Raw genomic sequence first — 13,491 nt, forward strand, 5'->3', positions numbered from 1 at the left:
GTTAATCAAAAACAAAATGTCAAGGGAAAGATTTCAGATGGTTACAAGCACAGTAACAGAGGTAAATTCCGTTTTTTCATTTATGTGGCTGTGATTAGAATTTTCCATGTAAAATGCAAAGCATTCCCTTACCACCACCCCACCCCATCCCACCACCTCTCCTTTTTTTAATCTATACTTAACAAGATATATGAGAGCAGATTCCTCTAGAGGTTAAGCCCGTTTGGAAATTGCATGAATTAACTCTTTTAGACCACAAAAGGTCACTTGTGTTTGCTATACTGACTGTATACTTGTTATATAATTGACTTAGTAGGACAGCCAATCCTAGAAATAATGGCCATATCTTTTTCATCCTCTTTTAGTATATTCTTATTTGAATATACACCACTATCCATGGAGATACATAATGGCTAAAGTATTTTAGGAGAATAGTTTACTTAAAACCATGAATGATTACTGTCCCACATTAAAATGACATCCTACTGCCAATTTGATTTATAACAAAATAGTTTATATTTAACTTACATGTGGCCTTTCCATAGATTATGTCAAATAACAAATGGAAAGGGTGTAAGCCAGTAGAGAGATTATGCTTTTTGACAAGAGGCTCCTTGGGAGACCCTAACCTTGACACTTCTGTGTATAACATGGAGTTGATTTGAATAAGGTGAGTTCTCTTGCTATGTTTTAAAGGTGTCCCTGACAGGATAAGAGGGAGGAGATGCCATAGGCACTGAGGGAAAAAAGTCATCCCCTTGATGAATAATGCTTATTTATTATGAATAACAAAAATGTGTCCTTAGGTACCAGAGATTCTGATTTCTTTCTTGCAGAATGTAAAGCCAGTGATTTCTTGGCGATTTCCAGCCACTGATGTTCCGAAGTTCGAAGTTCATCTTGGAGCTCCAGGTTCTGTTTCATTAGGAATTCTATCTGGTTCTGGAGTTTGATATGAGCCATGGACCACCGGGATTCATTTATCTTGAACTGCTCTTGTAGCCTATTGATTTGTTTCTTTAAGATCTGTTTGTTATTCAGGGAAGAAACAGCAAATCACCTTTCTGCCATCCCAGGCACTGCATGCCACAGCCTGGCATAGCTGAAGGATGAGTGTACTAGGAACCGTGAGACCCAGGTTCAATTCCTGGTGTGCCGTTTGACCTTGAAGGGGGAAGTAATCCCTCTGATTTCACATTTATTTAATGATGGAGCAGAAATAATGTCCCTTTTGGCTCTGATACTACATGCTTCTTAGTGCCTTATTTTTAAGGTCCCTTTCTAAAGGAGGAAGAAAGAAGATGTTGACTTTGGCATGCAGTGAAATGAATTTAGTGTGTAAGCAGCACACTAAATACACTTATGGAGCATTTAAATTTCTACTGTGGTATATTTCTTACAGTTGCCTGAGATTAAAATAGCCAGTTGACACTAACAAGCTTTGTTATGGGGAGAGTCAAAGAGCCTATTATAGGAAAAAATCATTAATTATCCTGATGTCCCAATGCTTCCATCTGGTCACCAGACATAGATCAAAGATGTCAGGGGCATTAATTTGGTTTTGTGATCTCTAAATCATTATCCTCATACTCAAAACAAAATAAAATAAGAAGTGGATATTCAAGTGACCAAGTGACATACAGACCCCAGAAGTCTAGGAAATGATAAAAATGGACCTGTCAAAGCAAAACATAATGTGCTTAAATGTGAGGATGGTACTAGGAATCATACGTGTATCTTTGTCTGGAGACTTCTCTGAGACATTTCCATCCTGATGAGGCTGTGGGGGAAAAGCAGGAGTGAGATATATGTACACTGATTGAATGTTTTACTCCCTCACCCATTCCCCTATAGTTAATAGTAGTATGTGAAAGACTCAGGCTTCAGAAATCAAGCCTATCCATCACCAATCAAATTCACCTATTGGTGAATAGACACCAAGTAGTGAGCAGAAAGACAGAGAGACCAGTCTTAAAAGCAGGAGGTGTCAGACAGATAAGTTTCCTCCTTTGTCTGTCATGGTGAGTGTAAGGACTCTGGGTTGATTCATGGTAGAATGCTGGGGTTGCTCCAGGTCAGGAAGAGTTGATCAATAAGCCATATTTCAGAAGCAGCTCAGAGAGCTTCTTGCCTGACTATATCAGCTGAGTTCACTCCTTTTTCCCATGCTCAACTGGTATTGGAATGATGAAAAGCTAGAAAATAAGTCAGCAATGATAGTGATGAAATATAGAGAATGGGGAAATGAAAAGATAAAAAGAAAGCTAAGTGTTACAAAGTACAACTCATATCTGTTCAAAATTTTAACAAAATAAAATGACTGAAAAGGTTCATGTTTATATCTATTCAATCTGTTGTACCACTCTAAGCATTCCAGATACAGTAAATTGAAGTAAGAGCTAACTCAAGAACTTATCCATCATCGTATCAAGGGAGTAAATAAATTAAACATTGAAATCCAGTGTTGAAGTGTCACAAAGGTATTTTCCAATATGATAAATACTGGAGAAAGCAAAGATGGAGTCAGACTTAATTCAGGAGAATCTTGGTAATAATATACAATGACACAAAGCAAAAAAAAAAAAAAGAAAGAAAGAAAGAAATTGTGCCAATACTGTGCGTGGGTGGTAAGTGAAGGTTGTAATAGAGATAATTTTGTTTGTTGCTCTTCCCCATACATCATGGAGCTCAACTCACCAACCTCTCCTTTGTATCATCATCCTTTTTAGAGATTCCAGAGGTCTTTGTCCATTTTTCCAGGTTTGCCTTTGTAAGCTGTGCTCGGGAATCTTCTTCTTTGTAATGTTCATCTGAAAAGCTCACCTCTTTGACCTTTTCTGCCTTGAAGTGATTTATGTGTGCTCTAGTCAAGAGGAAAGTTCAGGATCACACACATCACAGGTTTATTTGCCTCATGATACATATCTATATCTATGTCTATATCTATAGCCATGCCCATATGAATATGTCTATCCATATACCTTATGATTATAAGAAGACCCTGAATAACCAAGGACAAAGTTCTCTACTCTCTCTAACCATCATTATGCAAGGAAAGATGGACAAGTTCTCAAGTTACCTGTCGTCTAAAATTACTTTATTTGGAAACCACTGAATGGAAAATAAATGGAATAGGTCCACATATGCCATCATCTCATTTTCAACAGATCCTGAGTATTTCAATAATCCAGAAAATTGTTGTAGTAAAAAATCACCAGGGTGCAATAGAGTGAAGAGACTGCTAGATTTGGAGTCATCCTAGACCTGAGTTCAAACACAGTGCTTGACACTAAACTGCATATTCTTCAGTAAATCACTTGACCTCTCAAAGAAATTTCCCCTCGTCTATAAAATGAAAATAATAATGTAGTAACTGTCTCAGAGTATTATCATAAGACACCAACAATGTATGTAAAGCACTTCGCAAAAGTTAAAGCATTGTATTGCTGTATCTATGGTTCTTCTGACATCGTTGAACTGTTCCTTTTTCTTTCTTTTCTAAAGTTTTTAAAGAATTTATAGCCTATTGTCTAATCAGCATGATTAAAAAAGATCTTAAGGTTCTTTTTTTAATATAAAAGTTCCCTAGAGTTAATCAATTAACACTGAATTAAATGGCTCTTGTAAACACTAACTCAGAAAATTACAGAATCTTAGAGCTTGAAGGGACACCATGAAATCATCTGATCCATTTTGCAGATGAGGAAACTGAGACCTTGAAGTAATTATGACTTGCTGAAGGTTACATGGTTATCAGTTATCAGAAAAGAATATCAGGTCTCCTTCTTCTTTGTCCAATGTTATTACTCACTAAATTTCCTCTGACTGGCCTTTTCCACTTACTGACTCAACCTCACTCCAAGGACAAAATTTCACTTTTAAATGCCACTCCATCAAACTAACAGGGAAAGTGGCAACCTTTGAGGGCACATGTTATTAGGCTGGATGGTAAGAAAGATGCATCTGAATGGACTCCAAATATATCACCGAACAGCTTGAAAGGAAGACTGAAACAACTCTGAAAATCTGAATGGCATTTTCTTGCTGTTATTTTGTTGGCCATGTACAAAAGTGTTCTTACCTAAGAATATTTTAATTCATTCCCAGACAGATTTTCAAGACTCAGAAAGAAATCAGCCTTTCAGAGGAATACCAGTCTATGCAATGCTAGGCACATTTCTGTCAATCTACAGAAATATGAGGACACAAAAAATGCTGTTGAAAATAATCTCATTTTTTGGTTGGGTGACATTTCTAAACCAGATAAACTGAGAAACTATTACAAGTTTCCATCCCAATACTGCCACCCAGTGGTCACAACTACCGGAGGCTCAAGGCAAGTCAAGGACAGGGGAGCTGCAGTAGAGAAACCTGAATTCATCGGTAATAACTCTCATGATTCAGATTTCCTGATATTGTTTAATCAAAGAGAGGATATTATTCATTTATTCTTAAGCCTAATTTTTAATAAGCTTTTAAAAAACAGATCTGTGATTTCTTCAGTTTTAAGAGCTCCCAAGGAGGAACTTCTTGCACCCATAAAGATCTGTGCCTTCTTGGGCAACTTGTCATTTTATAGTTACCTGGGCCACTGAGAAGACTTGCCTAGTGCCTGAAAGCCAATCTGTGTCAGAACTGGGATTGAACCCAGTTCTTTCTCCTCTGAGGCCAAATCTTTATCCGGTACAACATGTTGCTTATCCTCAAGAAAGCGATTTGTAATGAACTTTGAATTATGTATATTAATAAGAAATCATAAATGAACTGATGGATTAACAAGCTAATTAGAAGAAATTCTAAAGAGAGAATTTTTAGTATGAAATAATCAAATAGATCTAAACATATTAAAGTCTTATTTTATGATTCTATAATTGTCTTTGCTTTAGTTACATCAGTTTCCTTCAGAATAAACCTAAACCCCTCACTCCTCACGACTCTATTTGCCTTTTCCCAATCCCTTTTTCTAATACACTGATTATGCTCACTCTCTCTCTGTGTGTCCCCAAGAATCACCAGGGTAGTGTTTCCTATACTTGTACTAACATTTCTGGCATTTTCTTCACAGCCCGTCTTGTCACTATCTCTTCAAACAGTTTCTTCCAGCTTCCTGAGTGCCTGGTCCTATCAGAGGAGGTTGGACAGACAATCTCTAAGGTCCCTTCCAGCTTTAACATTCTGTAATTGAGTAAAGGGAGCCAAGTTCTAGAGCCAAGTTCTAAATCGACTCTTTGTCTTAAAGGGCCACACCCCTCCCCTTTCTTTACCTCCTTTAGAGAAATTACAAAATAGTAAGCCTCTCAAATGGAAATCCTTAAAGATGTTCGAAAAGATGCAATTTGATTATTTTGTAAGATCACGGTAAACCACCTTACAGAAAGATAAAGCAGAATCAATTGTATGTAGCTGCCTACACTGGCAATAGAGAAAAAGGAGAGTGTAGACCCACAAACAAGAAATGGGTTTATATTAAATGTAAAATAAATAGTTTGCTTTTACAGTATAACTCAGTTCTCCTAATACCTAGGTCACAGCTGCCCTTGCTGACTAGGGAGGGCAAGTAAACTAATTGTGACATAGCTGACCATAATCAGTGAAGATCCAATCAGAATCCTTCTTGGAGATTAGGCAACCAGGCTATATGGAAGATCTGAGGACCAGAGTCCACCATCCGATCCCAACTCTCAGAAAATGGAGCCTGGACTACAGATACCATGCATGGCTACTAGGAAGGAGGTGGCAATCTATTTTCCTATGACTAGCACATTCGCTCCTCCTCTCAGAATCTGGAATTCAGAGTCAAAGGCTGCCTAGGTGAAAACTCCCTTCTCTTTCAAGCGCCACCCATCTCCATGTTTCCACTCCACCTAGCCCTACTACTCCCATTTGCCAGTGCATTTCCCTTTTACTGTACTCTTTGGAATTCTGTCCTATTGTTAACCAACAGTCCTTCATATTAGAACTCTCATACTCCTTCCATCTTCCTGAACCCAGGGAAACATGCCTCACCCCAGAAGATACTGCATCCTTGACTGTTCTCTCTAGTATTGTATACATCTCTCATACTTGTCATCATGTTTGTTTAGGAGGAGGAGGAGGAGGAGGAGGAGGAGGAGGAGGAGGAGGATGAACACTCCTTACTTCTCACTATGCCACACACTCCCAGACCTTGCCCTTGCCCTCCATCACTCAGCAACCTTTCCTCCTTGGAGAATATATTCCCCTGTCCAGTTCCCAGGGATAAATTCCCTCATCCTAGAGTTCCCCATACCAATAAATCACACGTCAATCCCTCTGCTATGCCCATATATCATAAAACTCCAGTGTCCTTAAAAATGATACCACAAGGGCAAACCCCCAGGTTTTTATGTTCCACATTAAAGAAGTCATCCAAGAGAGAGTCACACAGAAAACTGTACCTAAAGACACACAGCTTTTCCTCTGATGGCAGTGATCAGCAGAGATACAGAGCTGCAGTAAATGAGAGGTACATGAAACTTGGGCATCTGGTATCTGAGCTTTCTGAGCTTTTAGTGTTCAAAGGGAAAATTAATTTACCTGAGAAATTGTATTACTTTCTCTTGCTTTGCTTTCACCTGGGAAAGCAGAGGGTTTTCTCCATGGAGCTCATCAATCTCTTCTTCAAGTTCCTGTAATTTCCCTGTGGGTCTTTTTTTAGCGTCTATTAAAAAGAAAAGTTCACATTAATAAAAACTTAATTTCAATTATGGCAGACATTAAAGAGTATCAAATAGTCTTAATAGGTGAACTTCCATTCTACCTGTTTCCTCCTTTAGGCTTGGCTAGGGATCTTAACCTTTTTATATGCCATGGACCTTTTTGGCAGTCCAGTGAAGCCTCTGTGCCCCTTCTTAGGATAATGTTTTTAAATACATAAAATAAAATACATAGTATCACAAAGGAATCCAATTATATTAAAATATCAATTATTAATTTTTAAAGTTCATGGTCCCCAGGTTAAGAATCCCTGTTTTAAGCTGAAATATTAATAGCCCAAAAATCTTATGAGTTCCTCAATTAAATCAATTAATATTAAGGAATAGGATGCAGATGAGTAAAACCAACTTATTTCTGCTCAGCTGTCTCAATTTCAGCCCCAAATAAACCTAGCCTTTTCTGATAGTTTTCCAAAGCAAATTTTAAAATGAGTATGTACAATGTGACCTGGAAAGAGACATAGTGCCCACATGGTAGGGTCTTATTTGAAAGCAAATAGTGCTGGGTAAACTCAGAGATACCATGAGTCACAAGGTGACTGTTATCATTTACAACACAATCCACCTGTAAATGAAGAGACCCTATTTCAATCCATTTGCATTTACTTATCTGTGTATAGTCTGGTATAATATGGTAAAATATAATTTCCTAAAAGAAAAGGACTGTTTGGGTTTTTGTCTATATATGCTTGGTACCTGGCCACATCATAGGTACTTGATCAATGCTTAGTCATTAACCCTCAGTACTTTGCCAGGCCATTACTCCTGTTCTGGTTACATTCTGTTCCTTTCTCAAGCTTGGCCTTTTGGTTAACTAGTTCAATTGTACTCTATCCTTTACTCTTAAATCCCTTGTTCCCTTGTCTTCTCACCACTCATATCTTGACAAACCCCAACCCTGGATTATTCCCACCATCTGTCTCCTTTGCTTCATGGGCTACTTAACAAAGTAGAAATAAATCATAAAATCATGAATAAATCCACTACAAATTTATACTTTCTCGTTTCAGTTGGGACCTCAGTGCAACAAGGCAATCCTTCTACTCTTCCCTAATCAATTATCTGCCCAACTCATTACCAGTCAGTTATTCTACACCACCTTTTTGGTTCTACTCAACCCTTGCACCCCACCCCTACCTTCCCAGTCGATGACTTTACCTTATACTTCGTTGAAAAAAAATGAGGTTATTTGTCTCCAGATACATCTTAACTCACTTCACATTCTTTCCAACATCATTTCCCACTATCTCTGCTTTTATTCCATTCTCTGATGAAGACATGATCTTTCCCTTTGCCAAGTTCCATCTTCTCGTCAACCACCTCCTATGTACCTTCAGTCCTTTCCACTCCCATCTTTTCCAGAAGATGGCCTCCATTACCATACCTTCTCTCCTTGTAATCTTCAATCTTTCCCTATCTACTGGTTCTTCCCAACCTACCAACATATTCAAAATACTCCTACCCTTAAAAAAAAACCACTACCCCACAAAATCCCCACCCATTATATGTGTCCCCTCCTACTCAACCAAATTCCTTGAAAAAGCTTTCTACACTTAGTGTCATTACTTCTTCACCACTCTCTGCAAACTCTCTACAATCTGATTTCTGGTCTTATCGTTCAACTGAAAATGCTCTCTCCAAACATCTTTTAAATTGTTACATCTAATGGTCTTTTCATAGTTTTCATCCTTCTTGCCCTCTCTGTAGCATTTGGCACTATTACCTACCCTACCATCCCTTCTCATTCCCCTTTACTGGATCTTTATTTATGTCATGCTTACTAATTGGTATCCCTCAAGGCTCTGTCCTGGATCCACTTCTCTTTTCTCTCTACACTCATTTATTTGGTGATCTTATTAGATCCAACTTGTTTAATTAACATCTCTCTTCAGATGACACTGGGAGCTACGCACCCAGCCCTAGTCTCTAGTTTGAGCTCTCATCCTACATCAACAACTGATTATTTAACATTTCAAACTGGATGTTCCATATGCATGATAAATTCAACACATACAAAATAGCTCTTTATCTTTCCATCCAAACTTATTCCCACTTACAAGCTTCCCATATCTAAACAATTCTCCCATACTGTCAATTTTACCTTAACACATCTCATTTACATCCCCTTCTTTCCTCTGACACCTGATGCAAGCCCTTGTTACCTCATGACTAGATTATTGCAATAGCCTGTTAATTTCCCTGCCTCAAGTCTCCCTCCTCCAGTTCATCCTCCACTTAGCTGTTAAACTGTCTTATAATCAATGCTTTCTTGTTTCCCTGGCTTCTTTCAAGTCTCAGCTTAAGTCCCTTAATCTGAGTGCTTTCCCTCTGTTGATTATCTCCAATTTATCCTGTATATATCTTGTCTGAACATAATGGTTTTCATGTTGCCTCCCCTTTAAGGCTGTCATCTCCTTGAGAAGAGGGACTGTCTTTAGCCTTTCTTCGTATCCCCATTGCTTAGCACAGTCCCTGGCACACAGAAGATGTTTAATAAATGCTAGTTCATGTGATTGACTTAGCTCTTCTCAGCAGTACAATGATCTAAGAAAATTCCGAAATTCTATCCACATCCAGAGAAAGAACTGATGGAATCTGAATGCAGACCAAAGCATGATATTTTTACTTAATTTTTTCAGTTTTTTTTTCCTTTTGTTCTGTTTCTTCTTTCACAACATGACTAATATGGAAATATGTTTTACATGATTGTACATATATAACCTATATCAGATTGCTTATAGTTTTAGGGAGGAGGGAAGGGAAAGAGGGTAGCAGAAAAATTTGGAATTAAAAATCTTATAAAAATGAATGTTAAAAATTGTCTTTACATGTAATTGGAGAAAAATAAAATACTATTTTAAAAAATACATGCTAGTTGACTTAATAAGTGCTTTTTTATTCATTCACTCATGTGTTCAGTCATTCATTCATGGTACGTAATTTGTACTTGGAGTTGGAAAGGATTAATCCAAATGCCCCAATTTTAAAGATTAAAAAAGAAAAGTGAGATCCAGAGAACTGAAGTGATTTGCCTAAAGCCATTCAGGTAGCAAAGAGCAGAGCCTAGACTTCTAATTCTATATCCAGCACCATTTTTCACTTTACCACCTTACTTCCCTACTGAAAATTCACTGATGAAATGCAATATAACCAAATCTGCAAAATCCAATATATATGCAATGATTACACTGACACTCTACCTAATGTACCTTCATGGAAGGTTTCATATGGTTCTTGCTCAGGTGAGTTTACTTTGTCCTTCAAAACAGGGAATAAACTGGTTACAAGCTCACAAGCTGGTGGCTGCATGTCTGGAATCTGGATGCTCCTGGTGGTACTTTTGGGCTTCAGCTCTTTCTTGGGCCTTGTTGGCCCAACATGGTGGTCATGAGACGTCTGAAAAGAGGACTGAGTCCAGCTCCCTCTTAGTTCAATAGTTTCAGTACTTGATTCACTGCTGCCAGCCCTGGAGGAGTCATCTTTCAGTCCTAACAGCTTCTGAGACCTCTTTTTCTTGACAAAGAATTTGCTAGATCTTCTCAAGGCCATCTCCTCTGATCCACTGGGCTCATCATTAGCATAGTCAGGTTCAGAAAGGTCCAGATTTTGGTTAGCATAGTGTACATTTGGAAGATCCTCACTTTTTGGACATACACAGTAACAAGTTGTGGAGTCAGAAAATGAGCTTTTCTTATCTGAAGATGGTGACTCATCATTCCCCAAGCTGACTATCCCTCTTTTGTCTTGCTGCTTTCTTTTGTGAGAGTCCAGCATATACTTTTTTTCTTTTCCTGTGCCCTTATTTAACTGATGGACATTCTTCACTATTCTGTCATTAACTTTCTTAAATTCAGGACTGGCTCTTGTTCTGTGCCCTGGGGTAGCTCTAGAAGATACAAGCTTTTCATTTGGCTGACAGGAAACAAAACACACTTTTGGTGGAACATAGCTCTCATTAGTCCTATCTGCTTGTTTCTCCTGATTCTGTACAATGTCCTGGAGACCAGAATTCCCAGGAGTTACTGGAGTCTTTTCCAGCATCGGAGGTGGACTCAGTATGTCAAAGTGTTGCTGAATCTGATTATATGTGGGTTCTTCTCTATTATCTAAATGATTTTGACAATCAAGAAACTGAGGCTCATTCTTCTCATCTGTCTGAGACTTTGACTCACTTTCTTGGCCATGATACTGTTGCATGAAATCAGGCCAATTCACCCCTGGTATAAGAGTGGTCTCTGTCTTTACATGTCCGCCATTTCTTTCCTGTAGCTGTTGATTATTCTCTTTGGATTTGGAACTTTCGATGGGCTCTTTTACTTCCTCCTGAGAAGGGATGGCAGCTGTCTCTTTCTCTTTACTCAAGGTGACCATGTGGGTGTTTGCTTGGCATTCCAGTGAAGGATGGTTTTCTTGCTTTTGTTTTCCCCAGTCCTGTGATTGAGGCAAACTGAAATGAGGCTGGCAGCCCAAGCTAATCTGCCTGGTCATTTGATTGCTGGGTTGTTTGGGGTTCTTTCTGAAAAGGCTCTTATTATTCTGTTCATGTCTTGCAATGCCTTCCCCGCATTTCAAAAATGACTTTCTCAGAGATGTCCTTGACTGGCATGAGTTCTGCAGGTGAAAACAAAGCAAATGCATAATTACTTTCATTATAATCTCTGAAACTGACAGATAATTATATATTGTTCTTTTAAAAGTGGCAGCAAAGAATTTTCCTTCTTCAGGTTTAGTAATTTTAAATTCTCTTTTAAAAAGAACACTTCCAAAATGATATGTGTGCTGGACAAAAGAAATACTCTGTTTCTGACTATTCGCAACTGTTTACTTTATCCATATGGATAATATGACTTGTTTGTTACCCATATTAATCCTAGGTTAATCTCCCCAAGTATTACCCTGCCCTAATAAACAATTCAACTTTGCAAAAATAAGGAGCTGATGACCTTCAAACAACTAGATAATCACAGCCTGAAGGATTTACCCAAAGCTACAAAAGATTATGGAAATCAGAAATGAGAAAAGAAAGATCCAGGATAGTTTTTCAATTTCTAGAAGCTTGGTGGGTAAGAACATATAAAAAGTAAAAATTCTTAGAAAACATCAAGATCGAAGCAACCAGAGATTTGGGGCAAATAGCATTTAGAACTACATTATGTCTAAGTAATTCTATTTCTTTTGTATCCTACCATAGAGATCTTTTTCTTTGTTTCATAGATAATTAACCTAATTAAATGTATTCCCATCAAAATATACTCCCATAAATTCATTAAATTAATGAATGTAATTATTCTGTCTAAATACTTCAAAAGATCCAAGATTTCATTTCATTGAATCCTTTTTATGACCAACTGGTAAATAATGTTCTATTAATGATCTCTGCTTTTGGATTAAAAAAACATCTCAGATGTATAAACAAAGGCTTTTCAGTTTAGTAAGACCAGACCAGAACTTACTCTCCACCGGCATAGTACATGAGATCACCAAGATGAGGCACATGGTTAGAATTCAGTGGAGGATTCACATACTACACTGTACAGTCTTTACTCTTTATTAGTAGTATGATGATGAGTTTATTTTCCGGAATTAGCCCAATTATGTGTCTGGATCCTTGGTTTAATCATGTTTCGCACATCAGGATTTGGAATGAAGGTAATTAGCTCACCCTTATGAGAGGCCTTCAAGCAAAGGCTAGATGACCTCTTATCAGGTATGCTATAGTGAGGATTCTTTGGAGCATGGGTTAGCTGCTAAGATCCCTTCAAACTCTAAAATTCTGTGATTCTTTGATACCTGAATCATTAATGTCCAGAGGAGAGACCCATCATTCAGTTTGTACTCTCTAACCGAAGGCACAATTGCTACCTAATCGATGACAATAAAAATTGTAAGCACAGAGATTAAAATAAAAAACACTGGAGGGTGTGCTTTCAAGTCCAACATATTTTAATGACATAAAATGTCACATTTTTACGCACCTAATTTTTAAAAGAGCATAGAGTTTCCCTTTGCCAACCTCATTGAGTCACACAGTTAAGTAGTTAATAAAGTGATGATTCAAGTAGCATGGGGACGTAGGAAAAACCTTCAATTTGAGTACCACAAGCAGTGATGAGCAGAGCCCTGGATAAACAACATTAGCTTTACAACTAAAGGTTATTTGGGGCTTTTTTGGGTGGAGGGCAGGAACTTAAATATTTCATTAACTACGGGTGAATCTCACTTGTTAATTTAGTTCACTAAGGGAAGAACTACACTGAATTTACAATCAGTTCATCCACTTGACAAAAGATTTTCTATTCTAAAGCAATATTAACATGAACATTAATGCAAAATTTATGCCAATTTTTTTCACAATAAAGATAATTAGGCTGCAATTTTTCAGTGAATATTTATGGTAAAAACAGCAACTGAGGTTTAATTTTTAAAACGAATAAAAATTGCTGTATGTTCTAGGAACCAAGGAATTCAGAGTTAGAGCTGAAATGGGAAAATATACTTTTTAGATTCTTGACTATGGAGTAGATAACATCTAAAATGTTAAGTTAATAGAGGGTTTAAAATTTTTAATCTTACAGCAATGAGAACAAAAGAGAACATGAAGCATAAAAGGCTAATCTACTTTGAAAGTGCAGATGTGATGAAGAAAACTGGAAAAACAGTTCAGCAAAGAGAACACTGTATATCTTCATAGAGTCTATTAAATTTAATTACTTCCCTCTGAGGCTTTAAATCCATAGAAGCTTTTTATTGAATTCAT

At 37.5% G+C, this 13,491-nt stretch overlaps 1 protein-coding gene across 2 annotated transcripts in view; it reads right to left on the reverse strand.

Moving 5' to 3' along the window:
* Window positions 1-10,957, reverse strand: part of TCP10L2 (t-complex 10 like 2) — a 39,267-nt gene extending 28,310 nt beyond the window's left edge. For both annotated transcript variants that reach the window (XM_027843557.1, XM_027843556.1), the window contains exons 1-4: window positions 9,944-10,957; window positions 6,556-6,679; window positions 2,698-2,863; window positions 811-1,026 (exon numbers count right to left, since the gene is read on the reverse strand). In XM_027843557.1, the coding sequence (XP_027699358.1) occupies window positions 811-1,026; window positions 2,698-2,863; window positions 6,556-6,679; window positions 9,944-10,931 (1,494 nt within the window). In that variant the 5' untranslated portion in view covers window positions 10,932-10,957. The remainder of the gene's footprint in view (window positions 1-810; window positions 1,027-2,697; window positions 2,864-6,555; window positions 6,680-9,943) is intronic.
* Window positions 10,958-13,491: the final 2,534 nt, after the last annotated feature.

Source organism: Vombatus ursinus, unplaced genomic scaffold (genome assembly GCF_900497805.2).
Source record: "Vombatus ursinus unplaced genomic scaffold, bare-nosed wombat genome assembly UNPS02014923.1, whole genome shotgun sequence".
Lineage (NCBI taxonomy): Eukaryota > Metazoa > Chordata > Mammalia > Diprotodontia > Vombatidae > Vombatus > Vombatus ursinus.